Source organism: Danio aesculapii, chromosome 7 (genome assembly GCF_903798145.1).
Source record: "Danio aesculapii chromosome 7, fDanAes4.1, whole genome shotgun sequence".
NCBI classification, from domain to species: Eukaryota; Metazoa; Chordata; class Actinopteri; order Cypriniformes; family Danionidae; genus Danio; species Danio aesculapii.
This window is the reverse complement of record NC_079441.1, coordinates 22706934-22730820: the sequence shown is the minus strand read 5'-3', so window position 1 is coordinate 22730820 and position 23887 is coordinate 22706934. Positions and strand designations below refer to the sequence as shown.

At 36.3% G+C, this 23887-nt stretch overlaps 1 protein-coding gene across 1 annotated transcript in view; it reads right to left on the bottom strand.

Annotated features, from left to right (window-relative positions):
* poln (polymerase (DNA directed) nu) overlaps positions 1–23887 on the bottom strand; it is a 59822-nt gene that overhangs the window by 32900 nt on the left and 3035 nt on the right. The window contains exons 5-15 of the mRNA XM_056462803.1: positions 23159–23668; positions 22775–22926; positions 21573–21682; positions 20252–20400; positions 20078–20146; positions 19928–19988; positions 19402–19466; positions 18866–18949; positions 18642–18734; positions 17692–17802; positions 17203–17268 (exon numbers count right to left, since the gene is read on the bottom strand). Of these exons, the coding sequence (XP_056318778.1) occupies positions 17203–17268; positions 17692–17802; positions 18642–18734; positions 18866–18949; positions 19402–19466; positions 19928–19988; positions 20078–20146; positions 20252–20400; positions 21573–21682; positions 22775–22926; positions 23159–23668 (1470 nt within the window). The remainder of the gene's footprint in view (positions 1–17202; positions 17269–17691; positions 17803–18641; positions 18735–18865; positions 18950–19401; positions 19467–19927; positions 19989–20077; positions 20147–20251; positions 20401–21572; positions 21683–22774; positions 22927–23158; positions 23669–23887) is intronic.

Sequence of the window (23887 nt, the reverse complement as noted above, 5' to 3'; positions counted from 1 at the left end):
TCCTCTCAGTGCTTCATGACAGTTGTAAATCTGCAAGTGGCGAGAGAGAAGGGAGAAATATAGCTTCAAGGCCAGTCGCACACTCCAATCTTTCTTATGCACTCATACAATCGCAAAGTGGTTCCCTCTGAGTATAACCACGCATCATTGAGTGTCTTGAATTTAAAGTATTTGGATGACTGAAAGATATTCCTTTCATCAAACATCAGTTGTGATTAGGGTTGCACGGTTTACCGGTACTATGGTAGTATTGCGATACTATGGCTCCAAAATACTGGCGGTGCTGCTGTATTTTGTAAACGGTAGTATCGTCATTAATGGTCTATCTACACAATAATGTTGCATGTGGAAAAGTCACTAAAATGCTCACACGCTTGTGCAACAATAGACCATTTTATTTTAATAATCTGTTCAGCCCTTTAAGGTTGCAAAACTGTGTCGAATTTGCACCTTTTATGGTAGCCCATTGCACGCATATATCTAATGTTTCAGTTCGAACGCACATTTGAATCAGTTCATTTCTGTTCCTGTTAATATGATTTAGTAGCTTCACCAACCGCGACAATCTCTTTAAAAGAACGACTCACAAAGAGAAATTTTGAATTACTTTGAATTGTTACCTGATAAGAATTTTTTCTAGTAAAATTAGGCTATATGAAGCGGTCAAAAAATGTTTCAATGTTTCCTGTTGCTATTATGGGTTTTTCATATATGAATATATAAAAATATATAAACAAAATATAAAAAATCCAAAATAGCAACAGGAAACATTAAAAACAGTTTTTGACCACTTCATATAGCCTAATTTTGTTGAAAAAAAGGCTCTTTTGTAACAAATTTCATTTGGTATAATTTTTATGTTTATTTTAATGTTTTTTTTTTTTGTTGGTCAGTAATCAAGAACATAAATAAAAAAGAATTAATCAATTTTAGGTGAAGTGATGTGCAAATAATACTTTTTGGTAATTAGGGAATTATAAATCTAATTCAAGTAGGGTTATTATAACATAAAATACAGTATTAATGACAATTTTCTTTATAATTTGAGTTATGAATTACAGTATCGCAATACTACTTGGTATCGTGATACTTCAGCTAGTATTTCATTGTAAGATTAATTAATGGTATAGCAACAATCCTAGTAGTGATTGATAAACAGTGTCGTCTTTAACGTGAAATGTGAACATGATGCAAGATCTGTCCTGTTATTGACTACCCTATGTCTACATTTGTATTAGAACTGCAGTATTTGTGATCTGATCCCATCTTATGATCAGCAATTTCAGCATGCGTGTATAGGAACGATGTGAGCTGATCTCAGGTTATTGTGTGCAGTAAATCTGTTGTCTGGGGGTGATAGATGCTGGTAGTCTGGGAGAGAGGAAGAGCTTTTAATAGCAGCTGAGGCTCTCTGCTATTGTTTGAGTAGCTCTATTGATCGACAGTAATATAATACAGAAGAAGAGAGAGTCTCTGCCTGAGAGAGAGAGCGGGTGAGAGAGAGATTGCTGCCTTTTATATGACTTCTATTATTATTATAAATAATTATTACAACACAGCTGCCTGGAATACTTACACCCTAGCAATAATAAAATGATTTGAAGTCAATTTAGTGTTAAGAATGCTTAATTATCAACATGAATTTTATTTATACAAATCGATTACTTCTTATAATCAATTATTAGGTGTCATTTCTTATTTATTAGTCTGAACAAATATAGTTTGTTCACATAGATGCTGAAACACTAAAGGGATAGTTCACCTAAACATTTTAATTCTGCTATCATTCACTCACCCTAGACTTGTTCCTATTTTTTTCGTTTGTTTAACACAAAAAGATGGTTTTCGAAGAATGTTTGAAACCTGTAAGCTTTGACATCCATAGAAGGAAAACAAATACTATGAAAGTCTATGGTTTCCAAACAGGTTTCCAACATTCCTCAAAACTCAAAATTGTTTGAAACCAGTCAAGGGTGAGTAAATGATGGGAGCATTTTCGATTTCTGGTGAACTATACCTTTTAGATACATGGATTGGAAACATAAAGATGGGAGGCCAGAAAGAAACAGAGGACGAGTAAAATATGATGTAGTTGGAGGACAACGCGGAGGGAGGGGCACAGTGCTATTGATCGGAGGATCAGGCAGGACTCAGCACTTCACTCCGACTCTAATCCAGCTTAATCTGGACAAGAAAATGCTTCTCACCATGCTTTTCTCACACAAACACACACAAGGGTACATTACCACTCATACCCACACACTGGCATTGAACACACACTCTTCAATAGTCTAGCCTCGAAAGCAATCTTCCTTTTCTTTCAGTAAAACTCTCCTTTCTCTCACTCTCTCTCTCGGTCCAGTCCTTTCACTCCTTTGAAGACATTCTTCATTCTTATGGCAGGTGATTTTGTTAAGCTAGTGGAATTCAGACTGAAGCACACATCACTGCTCATCCGCAGCTCTACTGATCAATTATTCAATAGAGAGGGAGGGAGAGAAGGCAAAACGAAGTGAAAAACAGGAAAGGGAGAGGAGAGGGAGCTAAATGTAGAGGAACAAAACTGTGTGTGCGTAGGGGGGTAGAGTTGAGTTCAATCTGTCACTTCAAACAGCAAAATTCATGAGTGTGCAACTACAATCATAGTCACGATGAAATTAAAACTGATAATTCTTATTTTTCATATATTTGTACACAGTTAAATGTTAAGTGTAAAACATGTGCACTCATAATATTTAATGAAAAAATGTGTGTGCACTAGCGAGGACGGAACAATAACCCCACCCCTTTACTTGTTACTTGCATATCACAACAGCTACAAAAGGACAACAATCCAATCAATACTCGTAAGTCCCACCCAACATGCAGGGTTTACAGCCTATTTACATTTTCCAATTGAATTATGGGAGCTTGATCTCTGCTGCACCAAATGTGTGTATTTACTCTACAACAAAGTCACAATACTGACATTTCAGCAGTAAAAACTAAATTGTATTTCATAAGAAATAGTTTATTTATTAGTAAATCTGTTAAATAATTTGACCAAGTGTAACATTTACCACACCAGTGCACAATTTTAAACTAGTAAATCCTCAATAAATGACACTTTACAACATTAAATGCTGTCGAAAAAGAAATAGACATGCCATAATTCAATTTGAAGGCATAAATAAATGAATAACATTCATGAATCAGAAACTACAGTAAATGGAATTCTATGGCAGTTTATACTTATTTAGTAAATTAAAAAAAAAAAAATGTCCTTAAGATGTGGTTAATTTGTCTGAAATTTTGACTGAAGTTCATGAAGAAAACAAGAGATTTTATATTATTAGCAATATTTCCAGTATATAAATGGTATGATCTTATTTGACAAAATAATAGCAAAAGGATTAGAATATACAAAACTGTAGGCAGCATGGTGGCGCAGTGGGTAGCAATCTTGCCTCACAGCAAGAAGGTTGCTGGTTCAAGCCTCGGCTGGGTCAGATGGCGTTTCTGTGTGGAGTTTGCATGTTCTCCCCGTGTTCGCGTGGGTTTCCTCTGGCTGCTCCGGTTTCCCACACAAGTCCAAAGACATGCGGTATAGGTGAATTGGGTGGGCTAAGTTGTCCGTGGTGTATGTGTGTGAATGAGGGTGTGGATGTTTCCCAGTGATGGGTTGCAGCTGGAAGGGCATCCGCTGCATAAAACATATATGCTGGATAAGTTGGCGGTTCTTTCTGCTGTTGCGACCCCAGATTAATAAAGGGACTAAGCCGAAAGGAAAATGAATGAATGAATGAATGAATGAATGAATGAATGAATGATACACAACTGCCAAAAAAAACATCTATTCAAAAGATATCAAAAATTGGTTGAAAGTGGACAAAAGTAACTGGTTAAAACAACGTACCTTGGCTCTAAGGGTCAAACAACAAAATGATTCGATCCTATATGAACAAAGTTGGAATTTGGTTCGTATTGCCGGCAATAAGTCAGACTTGTTTCCAGTGCATGTTGGACTCCGGCAGGGCTGTCCTTTGTCACCAATTCTGTTCATAATATTTATGGACAGAAATTCAAAGCGCAGTCTTGGGCTGGAAGGGGTCCGGTTCAGCGACCACAGGACTTCATCTCTGTTCTTCTCAGACAATGTTGTTCTGTTGGCTTCATCGAACATGGACCTTCAGCATGCACTGGGGCGGTTTGCTGCCAAGTGTGAAGCGGCTGGGAGGAGAATCAGCACCTCCAAGTTCGAGGCCATGGTGCTCCACTGGAAAAAGGTGGTTTGCCATCTCCAGGTTTGAGGAAAGTCCTAACTCTAGGTGGAGGAGTTCAAGTGTCTTGGGATTTTGTTCACGAGTGAGGGAAGGATGGAACGTGAGATTGACAGGCTGATTGGTGCAGCGGCAGCAGTAATGCGGTCAATGTATCAGTCTATTGTGGTAAAGAAGGAGCTGAGCCGAAAGGCAAAGCTCTCAATTTACCGGTCAATCTATGTTCCTTCTCTCACCTATGGTTATGATCTTTGGGTCATGACCAAAAGGACAAGATCTCGGATACAAGCAGTCGAAATGAGTTTCCTTCGCAGGGTGGCAGGGCGCACCCTTATAGATAGAGTGAGGAGCTCTGTCACCCAGGAGGAGCTCGGAGTAGAGCCGCTGCTCCTCCACATCGAGAAAAGTCAGCTGAGGTGGCTTAGGCATTTGTTTCGGATGCCTCCAGGATGCCTACCTAGGGAGGTGTTTCAGGCATATCCCACCGGGAGGAGGCCTCAGGGAAGACCCAGGACACGCTGGAGGGATTATGTCTCTCGGCTGGCCTGGGAATGCCTTTGGATTCCCTTGGGAAAGTGTATGGGTAGAGGGAAGTCTGGGGTTCTCTTTTAAGACTGCTGCCCCCGAGACCTGGCCTCGGAAAAGCGGAAGAAAATGAATGAATGATTGAATGAATGAATGTCAGAGCAGTAAGTAAATCAGCATAATATCAGCATATATAAATTAGATTCTTATTTTTCTGTCAGGATTTAGAGAAACTTGTTCATGCTTGTATCAGCAGCAGGGTGGATTACTGTAATGGACTCCTCACTGGCCTTCCCAAAAAGACAGCCAGACAGTTCCAGCTCATTCAGAACGCTGCTGCCAGGATTCTGACCAGAACCAGGAAATTAGAGCACATCACACCTGTTCTCGGGTCTTTACACTGGCTTCCAGTTACATTTAGAATAGATTTTAAAGTATTACTACTTGTCTATAAATCACTAAATGGCCTAGGACCTCAATACATTACAGATATGCTCACTAAATACAAACCGATCACTCAGATCATTGGGATCAAGTAAATTAGAAATTCCAAGTGTTCATTCAAAGTAGGGTGAATTAGCCTTCAGCTCTAAAAGTAAAATAACAATATTAAAACTAGATACAAAATACTATAGCTCATCTTTAGAATTTTGCGAATAGCAGTCACTCTAAATACAGTATGTTCAAGCAGGGTCCATCTCTGAGAATGTATAAGCACAGTCTTGGTTGATTCATGATCTGTCAGATCTGCCTGCTCAGCTTGACCAACGAGCATCACCGGGGGCGTGATGCTAATAGCTCTGACAGCGGGGAGAAATTGTCCCAACCTTCAGAGTCAATACCCACACAAGACACAACCGGCAACCTGCAGAGTTTTACCGCAGCATACACAGCCTCAGAAGAGCAACAAACCCACCCACAGCTTCTCTCTGTTTCCAAATCACCCCCCAGCGTAGGACATCCCTTCATTTAAACCTTCATCTCTCCGTCTCACGCACACACATAGAGAGTGCTGGCACTGCAGGAGTGATGCCAGGGTGACAGAAGGCTGGTCTCCACCCTGCAGGCCTTTCCCCTCTTGAACATATGCTGCACCAGTATTAACACACACATACAGTGACAGTCAATAAAACACATGATCTCTCGCTATCTCAGACATTGGTGTTGTTTACACCACACTCATACACTCATTAGATTTTTTCCACCTCTGTTTAGACCAATTTTACATCCATCCTCGGTTTTTATTCATTACGTGTCAGTCCTTTCTGCAGTCAGTCATCACAGTGACTTGGAATTATAGTCCAGTAACAGTGTGAGGTTTGGGTGCCGATGTTGGCATCACTCTGGTTACAAGATAGATGACATGGCAAAAAATGCATGCAGCTTGGGTCAGCTCCTTCTGTTACTGCTGACACATACGCACACGCATACACACAATCAATACACATCACTCACAGAGACACCGCCCTCCAGTTCTCTGCAGCTGTTGAGTCAGGTCCGCTTTAATTATAAACGCAGGAGGGAAAGTGTGTGTAGGCATCACATAGGGGAAGGCCTGAATTTATGTATATTGAAGGTACATGGAAATTTGTAACTGTAACAGTCTGAAATGTGTTTGCTGACAGGAAGTAACAATCTCACACCTCTTCCAAGACGCAACATTTAGTCAAAACTGTATTTTCCCTTAGGACAGTTGATTATTTTAAATGCTAAATGTTGCAATGCGCTTTAAAAATGTCAGTTTTGAATACGAGCAACTATTTTTTGTTGAATATTTGATTTTTTGAGGAAAAACAAAACAGGAATCTCTGATGAAATCACAAAAAAAAATTATATTTGGAGTATCCGAAGAATTTTTAAGACTTACATGGGTACAACATAAGTTTGCTTCATATGGTTGATCTGTGCAAAAAAAACGTATCATTTTGTTTTGGAAGAAACTCCTAAATTATGGCTGACAGAGTTAACATTGCATCTGGAAAAAAAAAAATCAGGTATACCCTAATAGACAAGATTTTATTATTTGAAAAAATGTGGTCCCCTTTTATTTCCTTTCTACAAACATGTGATTAATATGTTCACTATATGCCTTTAGTGCCTACTTTTACCATTGGATAGCACAGATGGGTGGTTGGTTGGGGAAAGTATGTTTAATTTTTGTTTAATTATTATTTTTATGTACTTTTTTATTTTTAATAAAATTGTCACTAAATTAAATCATTTAATTCGTCCTCACTGCCAAAAGAGAGACAAAATGAATAATAACCTGAATTGATAAAAAGTGCATATGCATAGACAATTCAAGGTAATGCTGTAAAAGTGGTATTTGTTTATTTCAATAAAAGTTTATGCTTGTTCTTGTATTAAATAAAATAATTATTCCACAGTTTTAGCTAAAAAGCTAATTAAATTTTTACCAAAAAAGAAAATTAAATTGTTCAGCACAGTATAATTATTTTCTTGCATAGAGGTTTGGCTTGTTTCTAGTCCAAATATCTAAACATTCTTAAATCAAGAAGCATTTTGTAGACAAGTAAAAAAAAGTCTCATGTTTTCAGAAATAAGTCAAAACTAAGTGGGGTTTACCTTAAAACAACTTGTGGTAAGTAAAATAAACTTGTTTCAATTAAAAAACATGATTCTTTTACTTACCACACTAGAAGATTATTTATTCATTCAGTCATTCATTTTCGTTTCGGCTTAGTCCCTTTATTAATCTGTGGTAGCCACAGCGGAATGAACTGCAAACTTATCCAGCATAGGTTTTACGCAGTGGATGTTCTTCTAGCCGCAATCCAATGCTGGGAAACACCCTTAACTCTTGCATTCACACACATACACTTTGGCCAATTTAGCTTAATCAGTTTACCTGTACGGCATGTCTTTGGACTGTGGGACAAACCAGAGCATGCGGAGAAAACACACGCCAACACAAGGAGAACATGTAAACTCCACCATGAAATGCCCACTGACCCAGCTGGGGATCAAAACAGTGACAGTCTTGTTGTGAGGCGATCGTGCTACCCACTGCGCCACCGTGACGCCCAGCAGATTATTTAATTTATTACATTTTTCTTTGTTTTAAAGAAAAAAAAAAAATAACGTTTGACTTCTTAAAAATAAAATAAAAACTATACTTTGTGCTTGTCTAGGAAAATTATTCTTTATTTAAGAATTTTTAGATGTCTAATTTGAAAAACAAGACAAAAATCATTGCAGTGTGTGGCAGTCCAGCATTAACATAAATGTTCTGGTTGTGTCTTAAATTACAAGAACTTGGGGAAAATATATTTGAACGTTTATCTAAAGCCCTCCAAAAAAACTTGAACCATAGCTGTTCTTGGGATATTTAGTAACTTAGAGATGTTTAATAAATATGAAATACGAGCCATGTTATTTGGTATGGTAATTGTCAAGAGTCATTTTGAGAATGTGGAAAACTGAATCTGTCCCTATATTTGGTATAGAGATGTCGTAAACATGCTTGCTTTGGAGAGATTGAGATCTATCAATAACGATAAATTGGAGATATTCGATAAAACATGGAGACAGATATTAGAACACCTCAATGCATTGAAAAATGCAAGCATAACCAGTAACCACTGTCAATAACATAGCAATTAAAGATAGAGTGTAAATGATATTCACTATTCATAATCTCATAATCATATGTTTTTAATAATGTGCCAAAAATATTATTTGACAATAAAACTATAGTCAGGATTTTTCTGGTAATTTAAGAACAATGTTACTTTATAATTACTTTTATTTATGCATTACCTGACCAGCTAAACTATATTTTGCTTTCATGTGCATTCAGCCCACTGTTCTGTTGTACTTTCATTAGTGTTTTCATGTATTGTGTTTTATATTTATTATTATGGTATTGTATTTTTTTCTTCTATATTTTGTTGTAGTTTTATAAAATGCAAAAAAAAAAAAAATGCAAAAAAAAAAAAAAAAAAAAACATAAAAAATGTTCTCACTTCAGATTAATATTTAATATAATGTCACAAAATAAAGTTTGTCAACCTCAACATATGATGATGTGCAAATGAGCAAGTTAAAACTGCTTTTATTCTCAGTGACTTAAATGAATAAAAGATACAAGCATATTGCAGCTCACCCCAATGCAGCAATAACATGAGAGGTTGTGCTAAAACAAGCTCAGGAAAGAACAGACTAAAGCAAAGATGAAAGTGAGAGACAATGAAGCAAGAGAAAGAATAGACATCTTAGTGGCTCTGCTGGGAATTCAGCTGTTGGCACTGTAAGCTTATCTACTGAAGAAGACACAGTTTAAACATAATAATTCTCAGCGAATGCTCAGGGCTGCTGCCATCTGCTGGAGGCTTTGCATGACTGAAACTACCTCAACTTTACCGCAGTAAACACCAACGCCCACAAAGAAGATCATTATTACGCATGGGGGTGCTGAATGCTCATTAACTGACCCAACAGGGGGTTGAAGCTGAAAGAATAAATGTGGACTCAGAGTCTGTGTACGTATGCATGCATTAGCTGTTGAAAAGTGAGGTGGAGTGGTAACAGCGGGTCATTAATGGCTGGAAAATCAGTTACATTGATTCAGAGGTTAAAGAGATTCGGGCGATTAATTAATTGAGCAATGTTAGCATGGATCACTAAGGAGATCCTCGAACATCTTCAAAGAGTGAAAACTATTTACTATTTAAGGTTCCAGAAGGTCATAATGTACAGGGGATTTGTCAGAGCAACACCATTTTGCATCAGTCAAAGTAAAATTACCCCCTACTGTACTGTGTTTCTGCAGTTTCCGTGGCAACAAACCCTTCAATCACCAAGGCATTGGACGAGATCCCACAGTGGCACCCTGTCGGCATGACAACAGCGAAACATGCTGCCTCTGCTGTTTCTGAGACGGAGTAGGAAATACAGTAGAGTTCTCCAGCACACACTGTACAATATACAGCTACAGTGCTAATTTGCCGTAGTGTATGTGTGTGAATAAGTGTGTATGGATGTTTCACAGTACTGGGTTGCAGCTGGAAGGTGGACTTTTTTTAACATATTTTTGTTTCTTTTTCTTTCCATTAAACAATTGTATTTGTATTGCTTAAAGGAGATATATTAACTGAACATCTTCTCGAGTGTGATATGTTTTGCATACTAATGAAGCATTTTTGCAGATGAAGCTAGTCTAAAATTAACTTGAGCTTTGCAGCGAAACTTCCCGTGAGCACAGAATTTGAAGTTGAGAAGTCTTGTGCTCTGTAATGTGCAGAGAATTCGTAGAAAAAGAGGACGTATGTATGGGTGCGGCCAATGGAGGACTGGAGAATGATTGACGTGACGAATTTCACTAAACTCTACCTGTTAATATCAGCTGCCTATATAAGTTGAAGTCAGAAAATAAAAACTGTTGCGCACCTCCTGAATGTAACTCTTGCCTTGCATTGAGGAAACAATTCTGTATATCGAATTGTTCATTTGTATCCAATGAATTGCTAATATGTTATACCTTGAAGAAAGACCTCCCTTGGCCTTTTTTATCGAACATGCATGGAATTGATTAAATATTCCGACAAAAGGTGTCCGCTGTGTAAAAGATGCTGGATAAGTTGGCGGTTCATTCCGCTGTGGCAACCCCTGATGAATAAAGAGGCTAGGCCGAAGAAAAACGAATGAATGAATACTGTGCAATTATTCCTCTTGTAGTGAAAACTCTAACCAATTAATGACTTTGAGGATAGTTTAGTCATTGTCTCTGAGGTTTTAATGTCTTTACACATCTGAGTCATCACTTTGAGCTCATCTGTTTTTGGGACATCACTAGAATATAACTATTCCTCCCTGTGGCCCAGTTTTAGTAAAACTGCAGAAAAGTCAGTTGATGATGTTTTGAGGCACAGATGTTTCTAAAGTCTACAAGACAGTAAGATGTCTCTGATGATCTCCTTTTCTTTCTCTCTCATTAGCACATTGTTGCCGCATGCCCTTTCCTCTCACTGCTGTTACTCATCTGCTACTGTTCGCGCTGTGTGGCAAAAGCTTAAACACAGAAGCAGAGCCCCGTGCATAAAAACAATTAACTGCAGCAGTTGTTGTTTTAGAGCTCATCAAACCAGGCACTGTGAAAATAATAACGTCGACGTACATCTCATTGACTTTTAATGGGCTACTTTGGCTTGTAGAGGCTGGTTTGCTGGGTGCTGTTTTTGTTTCAGCTTGACGCTCAGTGAATGTGCACTTGTTTGTAGTGGATAAACAGAATAAGTGCTTTGTTAGGGCAGTCATTCAGGCTTTGTTGAGGATTCCCTTTTGTATGCTCGCCAAGAAAATATAAATGTGGAAAGATAAACAGATGAATAGGTGTTCAAGCAAAAGGTACACAGACATGCATAAACAATACATGTGACGCGTGACCCATTTATCTTTCTCTGTGAAGTGACTCATCAAATACATTATATAGACGGAGATCTGGCTGCAGATTTCAGAGTGGGAAAATCACCATTCACAGGGGACCTTTAGATCTGTCAAAATAATGAATCAAAGAAATGTACTATTTGTGAAAGGAATTGCATATTGGAGATGTTCGAGTATTCCAAAGTAGGGCTGCACAATAGTTTCAGCATCGATATCACAATGTGTACATCTACAATAGCCAAATCAAAAGATCTGCAATGCTGAGTCCTAATCGTAGTTGACCAGGAGCTACAGAACACATGTTATTTGTAGAGTCACTGCTAAGTTTAACCATAATAAAGTGAAAGATTAATTTGCATGTGTTCTTAAGGTCAGTGACTGTGAAAATTTGAAGAGAGTTTAAAGGGCACCAATGATGAAAATCCTCTTTTGGGAGCTGTTTAGACAGAACTGTGTGCAGGAATTGCGTGTCCACAGTCCTATTGGGGTGATATAAAGACAATAAGTCTCTTTTTTTAAATTTCCTGATGTCAAAAATAGGATACAAATGCCTCCCATTTTGAGGCCTACCGCAACGTAGAAGGGCGGCTTCCCCGCTCACCGAATTAATTGGCAGCCACGTACTGACATATCTCTATAGTAACACATATAATCATATTAACAAGACAGGACGTGCGCAAAGCAATTGGGATTAAAAGATTTGTTCAGCTCGCTGTGATCATCAGTCATCATCAAATGTGATCTAGAATGACTTTTACAAGTTTTAAAACTCTTTAAGTGCACGTTTGTAATGAATTACAGCAATTTTACCGTCTTTATCACTACAGCCGCATGTCAGAACAATTATAAAAGAAGATGCTTCAATCCGGGTTTATGGACGTTAAATCAGGTTTATTTGGTACATAAACAAAACGGATATTCACACAAAAACAGTAAACAATTAAACGTGCGATCTGTGTGCACGTGTTCACTGTGTGTGTTCTGGTACTTAAAAATCTTAGTGTAGTATTTCTCACAAATGTTACGCGAGATCTGCTTTCTTCATGTCTGTCACTGTGCTGTTTATCTGACGCAGCCAAGGCAGAGATTGAGGCACACTTTGACTAACATTAAAGGCACAGGCCACAAAAACTGCTGCATTGTGTTCAGAGCTGAAAATTCCACATTCCAACATTCTAAAAGGTATAATAAATAATCTCATGGGTGTTTCAGCTGAAACTTTACAGACACATTCTGGAGACACAAAAGACTTCTCTTAAATCTTGAAAAAGGGGTAAAATTGGTGCCCTTTAAAACATTTGGGCAGAAGAAATCATGATGTTTGGAGGTGTAATAAAGATGAATTGCATTTTTTTTGCATTCAAAAAGAAAAAAATCTTTTATCTTGTTTCTAGTCCAAATATCTACATTTCAAAGCAAAAAGAAGATTAGTTTATGAAACCCATTTACAGAATTACTTGTTTTAAGAAAAAACTTTTATTCCTAAGACTTATTCCTTCAGAAGGTAAAAACAAACCAGTATTTTTACTTGATCCAATATTTTTTAGATATTTGGACTAGAAATGAGACAAAGCCTTTTCTTTGCATTTCTATACCTGAATACTGGTTAGACTCCCTTGTTGAATTTTTCACAAAATAAGATATTTAGAAAAAATGGCAGCCATCAACAAACAAAGAAAAAAACTACAGAAGTCAGCAGCTACCAGCTTTAGACTTTCTTCAAATAATATAAAATAATTATTATAAAAATACTAAAAGGCAGAAAACAGTCAAACTACTTGCTCTACAAATAAGTGTTAATGACTATATATAAAAGGAGAACAATATAATAGAAAATTGCAACATCAAGCAGCAAAACAAGCTGTTGTTAACGTCTAAAAAAAATAATAATAATCAAATGGAAGTAAATAGGAGTGCAAGTCGAGCAAAAAAAGATTTCAATGGCTGCGTCCGTTCATATGCAAAGGTCAAAACAGAAGAAAGAAACTCAAAACAGTGAGCAAAAAAAAAATTGAGTGAACTAACCAACACAAATGAAACTCAGAAAATATTGATAAATCTATAATTACATTGGAGTATAAGAAACTATAAATAAAGATGAAAGGCAGGACGTTTTCAATCAATGTGTTTGTTGTACTCAACATTGGAGGCAGATCATCTGAACATGACTATCATTTATATGAGATGAACAAGACTGAATGACTGGAAAAGTCATATAAGTTCAATAAGATGCTTTTAGAAAACATACAGAATGAAAGATTTGAGGCAGATTTTTTTTTTTATTAGACAGTGAGTTCATCTCAGTTTACAGGCCAAAGCTCATGGTTTGGTATCCAATGAACTTATTCAGACAGAACGCTTATCAAACACAGAAACTGACTCCAGTTAACCTAGCTTGATGGCAAGTGTTGATGAAATGTTGACAGAGCACTCCAGAAAGATCTCCCTGATGCATAATGCAGTCAGTGCAGAGAGATGACAGTATTGTGCTGAGTACAGAATATTCTCAGGTCTCAAGTGTGCATGTGTACTTGCTCAACCTACATTGTGAGAACCAAATGTCCCCACAAAGGCAATAAATCACAAATATTGACACTGAGGGGTCATTAGTTAGAAAAAAAAAATCTATTAATAGAAAAAAAATCTATAAAAAAGATTTTTTCTTTTTTTCTGTTTCTTTAAAAAAAAAAAAAAAAAGGAAGATAATTGTTTTTTTTTGCTAAGTTTAGAGGATTGATTGCAGTATAAAAATCATTCTGCCTATGAATATGTATGCTAAGGATATAAAAACAAAGTACACAGTGTGCATGTGTGAGGACTGGAGTACCAAACAATAAGGTTCTACAAATTACAGATTGTTTTGTTCATCAAACTAATTGTAGTAGTTTTAACAAAACATTTATATTGGCTAACAACATTCCAATTTCAATTAATGTAAAACAAATTGTAGCAACATAGCACTGGCCTGAAAAAGCAAATGCCAGTTCAATCCACTGGTCAGACAGCAGGAGCCATCCTTACTGTTGAGACCCAAGATAACAAGTGCATGTTATCACACAAACACACTCATACAATCTGTGTGAACAGCTGACAGGATTCTGACACTCTCTCTCTCTAACACACAAATGCAATCCTGTCTGCTCTGCTTGTCATAGTAAGATCTAATTAATCAGCTCACACACACTGAGTCACTCACCCTGCAGCAGCGTTATTATACAAAGCTCTGTGATGCTTTGGTGCAGCCAAACTTCAAATGACTAGAGGAAAGCCATGCATCACTGATGAAACACCCACTATAACACTGACTCATCTGATGGAAACCGAAAGCTCTTAACATACGGAGACAATTTGTTTCTCGCGTTTATTTGATTTGGTCTAATTGTACTTCAGAAACACCTTGAGACAGCTGTAGTAAACAATGAATAATGCAGATGAATAGTAAATCAGATGACTCTCTGGACCAGTAGTCTAATGTGTGGATAGAAGACTTTGGATAGTATTTAAAACTGATGACAAACTACATTAAAAACCCAATGAGAACGACGAGAAGAAATATGAATAAGATGAAGAGAAAGACGTCTGTCCTCATTCTGTTATTCATGGCTGTAATTGTCAAGGGTATCTGGGTATGTCTCTGGGTGGATAAGTGATGTCTGGTCTTCTGTTCAAGATTACTTGGGGGATTCTGATCTAAATGCGGCTTGTTTTTTTTTCTAAGGCTGCAAAAGCATTGCCTTAGGCAAATGTGTATTAAAGCTGAAAAAAATTGCTGCCAGCTAGCTTCATTTGTTGATGGCAGATTTGTGTGTGTGTGTGTTCAAAGACAAAGGACGAGTAAGAACAAAGTGAAAGCCAAGAAAAAAAGTGTTTGTGTGTTACAGAAAGATATCAGCACAAGGCAGTCGCCTCCTCTGCAGCAGAACTGAAACAGATTCACTTCGGCTCATTAAATTATATATCAGGGGTCTTTAAAGGGAATGTACCACCACTGAAAATAATAAAAACACACATATAAAAATTGGCAAGGAAAATTACAAAATGCAATTTGGAAACACTGTAAATTATGAAAGAAGCATTCAACATGTCTCAATCAAGAAAAAGTTTGGAGCACATATTTGATGCATAAGAAGTATAAATGCACACCTAGGAATTTAATACTTCTTTCCTAAAAGGAAATAGGCCTATACTGTTTGTGGCAATACGTATATTATAAGAAGTTATATTTTAAATATTCACGTTCAAAATAGTAATTAAGTTTTTTTTTATCTGAAAAAATTTCAGTCAGCTTTTAGTGAACTTGCCATATTGTCAAAAACACAGATCTTTGTGCGATTGTTTCATTAGTTCGGCCAGATTGGCGAGTACCGATCGAGTCAAAATATGATTATCGGCTGATACCGATCTTTGACCGATCGATCGGAGCATCCCTAGCAGAAAATATTAGACTGAAGACAAGTTTGTTTGTCCATAACAGTCCCAGTTTCACTCACAAATATTAAAATAATTACATTTAAGGTCTACATGTACACTAGTTTATTGATTAGTTCTTAAGATTTGTTTATGTTTTGAAAGTTTCTTAACAGCTTAAATGATTATATTATGAAATATTATTACAATTTAAGTTTCTGTATTTTAAGATATTTTCTTATTCTTGAGTGTGCCGAGCTGAATTGTCTTCATAGTCACATGACCCTTCAGAAATCAGTCTAATATGCTGATTTGGCGAAGAAGCATTGTGCTTTGTAATATTTTAGCAAATGTCAAGATCTTTTTTTGAGGATTATTTGAAAGCTCAAAGAACAAGTGTCTTCAAGTGTCTACAAATACCAGTTTTTAAATATTTAATTCATTCTTGGTGAATAAAAGTTTTATAAATCTTACTGAGCCAAGCTTTTGAAACAAACAAATATAAAACGCACAAAAAGAATAAAGTAATGTTGAAAGTTAATCTAGAATTATATAAAAGTAGTTAAAAATTAAATGTAAAAAACACAAATACAGAAGCTTTACAAACATGTATCATTGCAATACAGCCCCAAACCAGCTATGAATAAATTAGAATCCAATCCTACTTAAATACAAATAGTCAGAAAGGTTCTGACGTGCTTAGGAAGGATTTTGAAGGGGAAAAAAAGTCATGAAAAGTATGAAAGGAAAAAGCATGAAGGCATGCTTTCCTGTTTAAGGACATCATATAAAACTAATCTCAACCGCTAGAACAGAAAAACAGAAGCATTAAAAAGTTGAATGAAACAGAGGAGGAGATTTTAAGCTTTAATTTCACAGTATGCTCAGTATGATTCAACATCATGTCAAGTGCTTCTCTCTCAGGATGCTCTTAATCTCCCCTAGACTGCAATTAACGGCTGATGGTTTTTCTCAATTAGTCTTAGCAGCTAATAAAGCTCATTTACATGCTAGCTCACTGGAGGAAAGGGATGTTTTAAATGTACTAGTTAAAGAATAATACTCAGATGATTAAACCTGACTTGACTGAACTCAGTGTGAAGTGATAGATGTCATTTATAAACATATGAGACGTGTGAAGGATTCCTTGAAGATAAAAATAATGACAACTTCAATTATTCTAAAGAAAGAAAGAATGACTAGAATGGATTGAAAAATCGTCTGGAGGAAGCAGATATTGTTCCCTTTGTATGTGTCCTGTAACAGGACAAAATTGTCATTTGTATAGCAAGTGCAGGCTGGACCTTGAGACAGACCTAGAGATGAGCTATCGATCTGTCACAACACTACAGAAAACGGCTCAGGATAATAGGGCAGCAAAGGTTGTGTGTCAGATCTTATTTTGTTCAAAATGTGACCCAGTCCCAAAGGGTCATTTTTGTTTTTCATGAAGAATAGTGGGTGTGTGGGTATTTGAAAGTGTGTCTTAAAGAAAGGAAGCATCAAAAATACTTATAAGGAAAGCGAAGTACAGAAATAGGGAGGATGGATCAATAACAAGCATGCACATGATTGAGAGCTAAAAGCAGAATGAAGCAGCACTCACAGGATGTTTAGCAGATAGTCTGCCACTCACTGTACTTGTCTGATTCCACGTTGAGGAAATGAACGTCTAAGAACAGGGGGAAAAAAGACAAAACTTAATAAACAATAATCATTTAGCTGTTTGCCCAATGCATTTCTGTTGAGGAACATTCAAAAATCACAAGTTGTTTAAAAATAAGGAAATTAAATACAACTTCTTAAAGAAATAAGAGATAAAATATTTATTGGAAGTTTTAAAACAGTAAAATACTGAACAATTTAATAGATTTTGGGTTAAAACTGCTAAATTTGCAACAACAAAATGCAGTATGGATACAGCCTTTTCTAATATATTAAAATACACTGAGCAAAGTCATTAGTGCGCTGGAATAACCAAAAAAAATAAAATTAAAATGACATTGTCAAAATACTGAATCACATATGATGCTCCTGTGCTGCCACCTAGTGTGTATGATTTGATATACAAAACTGTGCATGTGGAATGCCTTACCTTCCTCATACAAGACAAAATGCCATCCACAAATGTAGTCTTGATTTTGTGAATCTGTCTGTATTCCAGGATGATTTTGGGCAGTGGATGCAGCTTCTGTAGTTGTAATAGCTATATAACAGTGCAAAAACAATAAATAAAAGAAAACCCGATCGAAAGGCACAAAATCTACATTGTTTTTAGAAATGAACAATTATATTCTGGTCCTGTCCAGAAGTATCTGAATTCTGGAAAAAGTATTTTCAGACTTTATTCCCAGGCTTTTGAATTGCACATTAAAATTGATGTGGAATTAGCATTGTTTAGATGTTCAGACCAACTTGGCCTAAACATCAACAACTCTCCCTTATGTTTGGCATGGTGCTGGCCAAGAGAGTGATTCTGATGGAGTGGAAATCCACGACACCTCTAAATGGTTAGTTGAAATGGTTTCAGCCCTCAAGCTGAAACGTTTCTCTAGATTCCGTAAACAGAAAATGTATGATAAAATATGGGGCCCCTTCCTTAAATGTATATGCTAAAAATGTATCTGTAATTATTTTTTCTCCTTTTTTACATGTCTTTCTATTTTGTTTCTTATTCCATTAGTCTGGCTGAGATTTTATTTGACGATGCTGTATAATTGCTGTATTGTTTGCTAGTCTTTTGGTACATGTTCTAGTTGGTATCAGCTAATAACACTAAGATAATTTCGTTAACATATATACATGATGTACACTATTGGGTGTCATGTTTTCATAAAAACATCTATAAATAATATAAAAAGAGCAAACTGCACAATTTAAATGTATTAATGCTGTGTATCTGACAATCTCAAAATTAGATTTTCACTATTATTATTTACTGAAAATGACAAACTGAAAGATTAGTGCAGATAAAATGTAAATAACATGTTTATGACAACTCACATTTATCTGCACATTATATAAAGTCATTAAATGTGTGCCTACAGCGGTCTCCGATGTGGACTGCTGCTGCTTGACTGTTTTGGGAAGCTTCTTGTTCTTACAAAGTTCATGCAAACGCAGCTTCTCAAACAGGATCTATAAAGAAGATTCACACCACAGAGGATGTAACGAACCAGCGTCACACAAAAAAACTGCTTTGGACATCACTGATGTCTATAATGCTTAGAAATGCTTTCTTGACAGAGAGTTTAAATTGACACACTGACCAGTCTGAGCTGAGCACTGCTGGACACCAAGAACTTTTGACCTGCAGCCTGGTGGGCTTCTTGCTCTAACTGCTTTAGCTTAGACTGAAAGAAAGAGAGAAAGACCTAGTTAAAAGGAGGCTGCTGCATATTCCGACAGTTTCAAATGCAAAAGATACAGTGAGACCCCCACAGAGAAAGATACAGATTAATTCATCCCTTCCTTTCTTCTAAGAGAACTGGAGGAGGCTAAGAAGGATGTACAAAATCAGAATAACACAATAGGAGGATGTACAAAGACTACAAGAGCTTATGAAACAAATATAGACAAGCACTACAGAAAATAATAAGCCTCTGTGTACTCTTGAAAAGAAAATATATATATAAGAAGAGTTTAAGAGAGGGCAATGGTCTTTCTGAAAAAGCAGATGCCAGCAGCGGCAGATAAAGCCATTAATATTAATCACATACAACAGACCCTGTATTGTCCCCCAGGGCAGATAACCCTGAGAAAAATCACTGCTTACAGAATCTCTCTCTTACAGACACACTCTTACCCCCAACATCTCTGAAGTCTTTTTCAAGGCCTCCTTGTCCACGTGCATTTTATAGCTCTCCATTGCTGAGAAACAAAGAGAAATAACAATGTTAATGCAGCACTTCTAAGTTATTGGCTTCATTGTAAATGCATGAACAAATCTAATTCATTAGCTCAGTGATATATGGCTCACTTCTCAAATGATGATTCATTTAGAGAACTGAAGCATTAGCTGAACCTTGCAAATCAATAGATAAAATAATAGATCCATTAAAAGAGACATTCTAGTGCCTCTCTCGTGTATAACATGATTAAATATGCATGTATAAATCATGTGTGGCAGGATCTAAAATAAGAAAGTGATAAATATAGACATCTGTGCACAATGATGACATTCTGTGACGGTGAAAAAGAAATGTTTCAGGTAAAAATGGAAATATAATCATTATGATTATATTATGAAATGTATACATGAGGAAACCTCAGTATCATGAGATTCTGATGTCACTTCATTCACTTTTTAAATGTCTAAAATCTGTTCAGACCTGCCAGAACTGGAATCATCTTTTGTTCTATGCCAGAATAGAGCTGCCAAAGTCCTTGAGTCTACAGAGAGACAGAAAGTTGAAACTCTAAATAAACAGTTAGACACCTAATATATGATTTACATTTAGAAAACACTCATATGAAATTACATGAAGCTTGTTATGCAGTTCCTCCATAAGGTTGTGCAGGAGAGACAAATTTGAGATCAGTTGAGTCACCTGTTAAAGCAAAAATGAGAGAGACAATGACATAGTAAAAGGGTCAATACATCAGTCAGAACCTTGTCTTGGCAGAATTAAAAAATGAACTGTGTGTATCGTGACCTTGGCTTGCCCAAGCACAGGTTGCAGTGATGTGGGTGTAAATTGATGAGTGTAGTGTTTGGAAAGCAGGGTCTGAAAGCAGGATGAGGAGTCGGCAGGATCTAACAGCCATGCAGCAATTTGAGGATCCATCACTTGACACCCCAACACTGCAAGGAAACAAGAATTACAAGTCAACATTTTGTTCAAATATTATCCACAATACTTAAAATGTGAAAACTTAACAATGACTACATTTACATCAGTAATCAAATTACTTACCTTAATCTGAATAAGACAATAATACGATTAAGGTGTTTACATGAGTTGCTTTTTGAATGTTCATGATCCTGTTTCACCACGCTATTCACGTTTTCTCCGAAGCTTCATGTAATTTTGGGTGTTTCATTTTTAATTTGTCGATTTTAACTGCAGTTTGGCACTTTCATTTTCATTCAGGAACACTTCATGCATGCCCCCCGTGACAAACGAGATATTGGATGAGAGTATGAACTGCTAGAAGAATGTTGTTTTAATGGAATTTGATATTGCATGCTGTCTGGGGAAAAACATCAGCATTTCACAATACAGGTGTCTGTGGTCCTTCACTGACTCGGTAGGTGCAGAGAATTGTGTCAAACACAGGTGTGTGTTTGGACTATCCTGTCTCAAAATGCAGTGAAAAATCCTACATGATGGTAATAGTTTAATTAAGGTGTTTAAATGTCTGCACTGCACCTCAATGTGCCTAAAATCAGCATACTCCACATCTTAATCTGATTTGTTTAGTTCTATTATGACCTTAATCGAATTAATCAAAGATCTTTGTTTAGATGGTAGACTCTTAATCAGAGCATTGTCTTAATCGTACTAAAATCGGATTATTGGTGTCCATCTAAACATACTCAATGTTAAAGTCTCTCTTAAAAATATATGGTGGGGTCTTAAAAGTATATTACTTAAAACACTAATAATAATGCTTTCAGTGTAATATTTAGAGTAGTAGGGATTTTCTTTTCTTATTTGATAGCTTTCAAACCAGCCAAGCTTCAGAATAACAAAAGGATTTTTTGAGGATTTAGATCTAGTATTTAGAATATGTGTAAGCTGCATTTAAGTCAATACAGCATTATTTGAGATCGCAAAACATCACAAATCGCTTGTTTAGCTTGTTTAATTAATGAACAGTAAATATAATTATTATATTATTATTATTATATTATAATGTATGACACAAAAATAACAGAATTAACTTCCTTTTTTTTTGATAATTTTTGAATTATACTTTAACAAACATGATCACTATTGAAATAATTCTAAACAAAGTTCACATGTGTGTCACCTTGGGTCCAGCTCAGATCTCTGAAGTGTCTCAGTACTGTTCGAAGCAGGTCTTTAGCTTTAAAACACACAAATGTTTTTGTGCCACACATTATCTTCAGCAGCATCTCCCTAAAACACACAGAAATAAAGATACACAGAAATACACACTGAACACCATCTACAACATCTCTAAATAACACAGTCATTACAGTTACATTAGACCCATTTAAAGAAAAACTAATAATTAATGCTATTCATGATAAAAAGATACAATTAGGGTTGCAAAATTCTGTGAATTTTCAAAACTGGAATCTTCCTTGGGAATTATTGGGAATATATGGGAATAAACTGTGAATTTGGTAAATTGAAGGTTTGCTTATGACAGGGTACTTAATTGTAATTGAAAAAATAATTTTGGTTAACACAAACAGATTTAATGCAATTCTGTACACTGTATTTTCCTCAAATCACGAGCACTCCATGAACCAATATTTTCTTGAATCCTGCACACAAAATCATTTAAAAAATGTCCATCTCTCAATTTAAATTACATCAATTTGTTTTATAAACTCAAACCACAGTTGTGCAGTAAGCTACTGTGCAATAAAATTTACCATTGTATAAACAAATACACTGACTGAGCAAACATTTAGATGAAAAACACACACACTAAGAAAATACTATCCCCGCACACTAATCACCCTAAAAGTCACTTAAGGGGGAATTCCTCTACACTTTCCAAGTTTTGAATATTACAAGAATAATGAAGCCACATTTGAACCCAAACACTACATCAATTCAAGTTTCATATTATTTGGGGAAGGGTGGGGAATTTGATCATTTTACAGCAAACATAAGGGAATGTGTTTTCTTACATTCATCACTTATGCTTGTGTGTTGCTCAGTGAATGTATTAAAAGTTCCACTAACAATTAAATGTCATATATTTATAATATTTATTAGTTTGTGTGCATGTCAGCTTACGAACAAAAAACAACAAAAATTTAACAAAATGTTGAAGTTAAGTTTGTGTATATAGTTTATATACTTTCCTCTAAATTCCCATGAATTTCAGTAAAGTTTGAAATTTTTTTCAAAATTCCAGAGACGAAGCTCTCATGGAAATTTGCTGCCTCTTTGCAACCCTAGATTCAATAAAGAGACTAGTCAAACACCTCTCTGTTTCTTTCTTGTTTCTTGCCCAAAGAAATACAAGCACACCTGGCATAGGCATCCTGCTTTTGTGTAAAGTCTTGTTGGGCCCAGGCTGGTGTCTGCTCTAGTCTGAGGTACAGCACTCTCTCTGGTTGTTTCTCTGAATTCAATTCACTCTTCAGCAAGACCAGCAGGCCACACACTGGAGGACACAATTTCTTTAAGAGACAATGAACAGACCAACTCATTAATCTCACATACAGCATCACTCATACAACATTTAAAGGAATTTCAGTATCCATTTAATGTGCCTTTACTCAATAACTGAATTTTAAAAATAATTCTAAAACAGACTTTGAATAATAGTGGATACATTTACCAAAATGACACAATACTTTTATGCGCTAATATAATAAAATATCATCTAGTGACTGACTGCTGCAAACTTACCTGTTCTGGGTCCAATTGTGTGGTGCCGTCTTGATATACCATGGTAACAACGAATGCTTTTGCTTTTTCAGTCTCCTCTAAAATACATTCTCTCTTCTCTTGGGAAACACGGCCTGTGTCACAAACCATCGGGTCAGAAATCAAACTAAAGGCCCCTTTTGAGGTTGTTGTGGTTCCATCTTCTTTTCTATCTGTTTCTGAAAGAATCTGGCTGCTTTCTTTGCATCCTGACAGATTTGGATCTGAGGTTTTGGTGGATTTGTTTAGTTTTCTGCCTTTTTTATTCTTAGATACTTTCTGGGGTCTGAGAAGATGTCTCTGCCTCTTGACCATAGGCTGAGGAGCTTTTCGTTGTTTTAACATCCGCATTGAGCCATTTACTTTTACCTGGTGGAGGAGCTGTGTGGGAAACCTTGCGTTTCTGAATGTCTTCTTGCACATAGCTTTCTGAGAGAGTCCAGGTGGTTCCCATCTCCCAGCATGCTTCGAAAATGAAGTCACCTCAACAGCCTGCATTTGTTAAAGAAATGCAGGAAAAGAAATAAAAAGGCATCCGAGTTCAACCTCACACTAATAGCTGTTATTCACTTGTGAAGAAAATATTCACAAATGCAAGCAGGAAGCTTGAATCAGCAACAGACAACCTCACAATCTTTCATTTCAGAGTGTGACTGTAAGAACCAGACAAATCAGCTTAAGAAAAGCTTTAATAAGAAAATGTCCACCAGT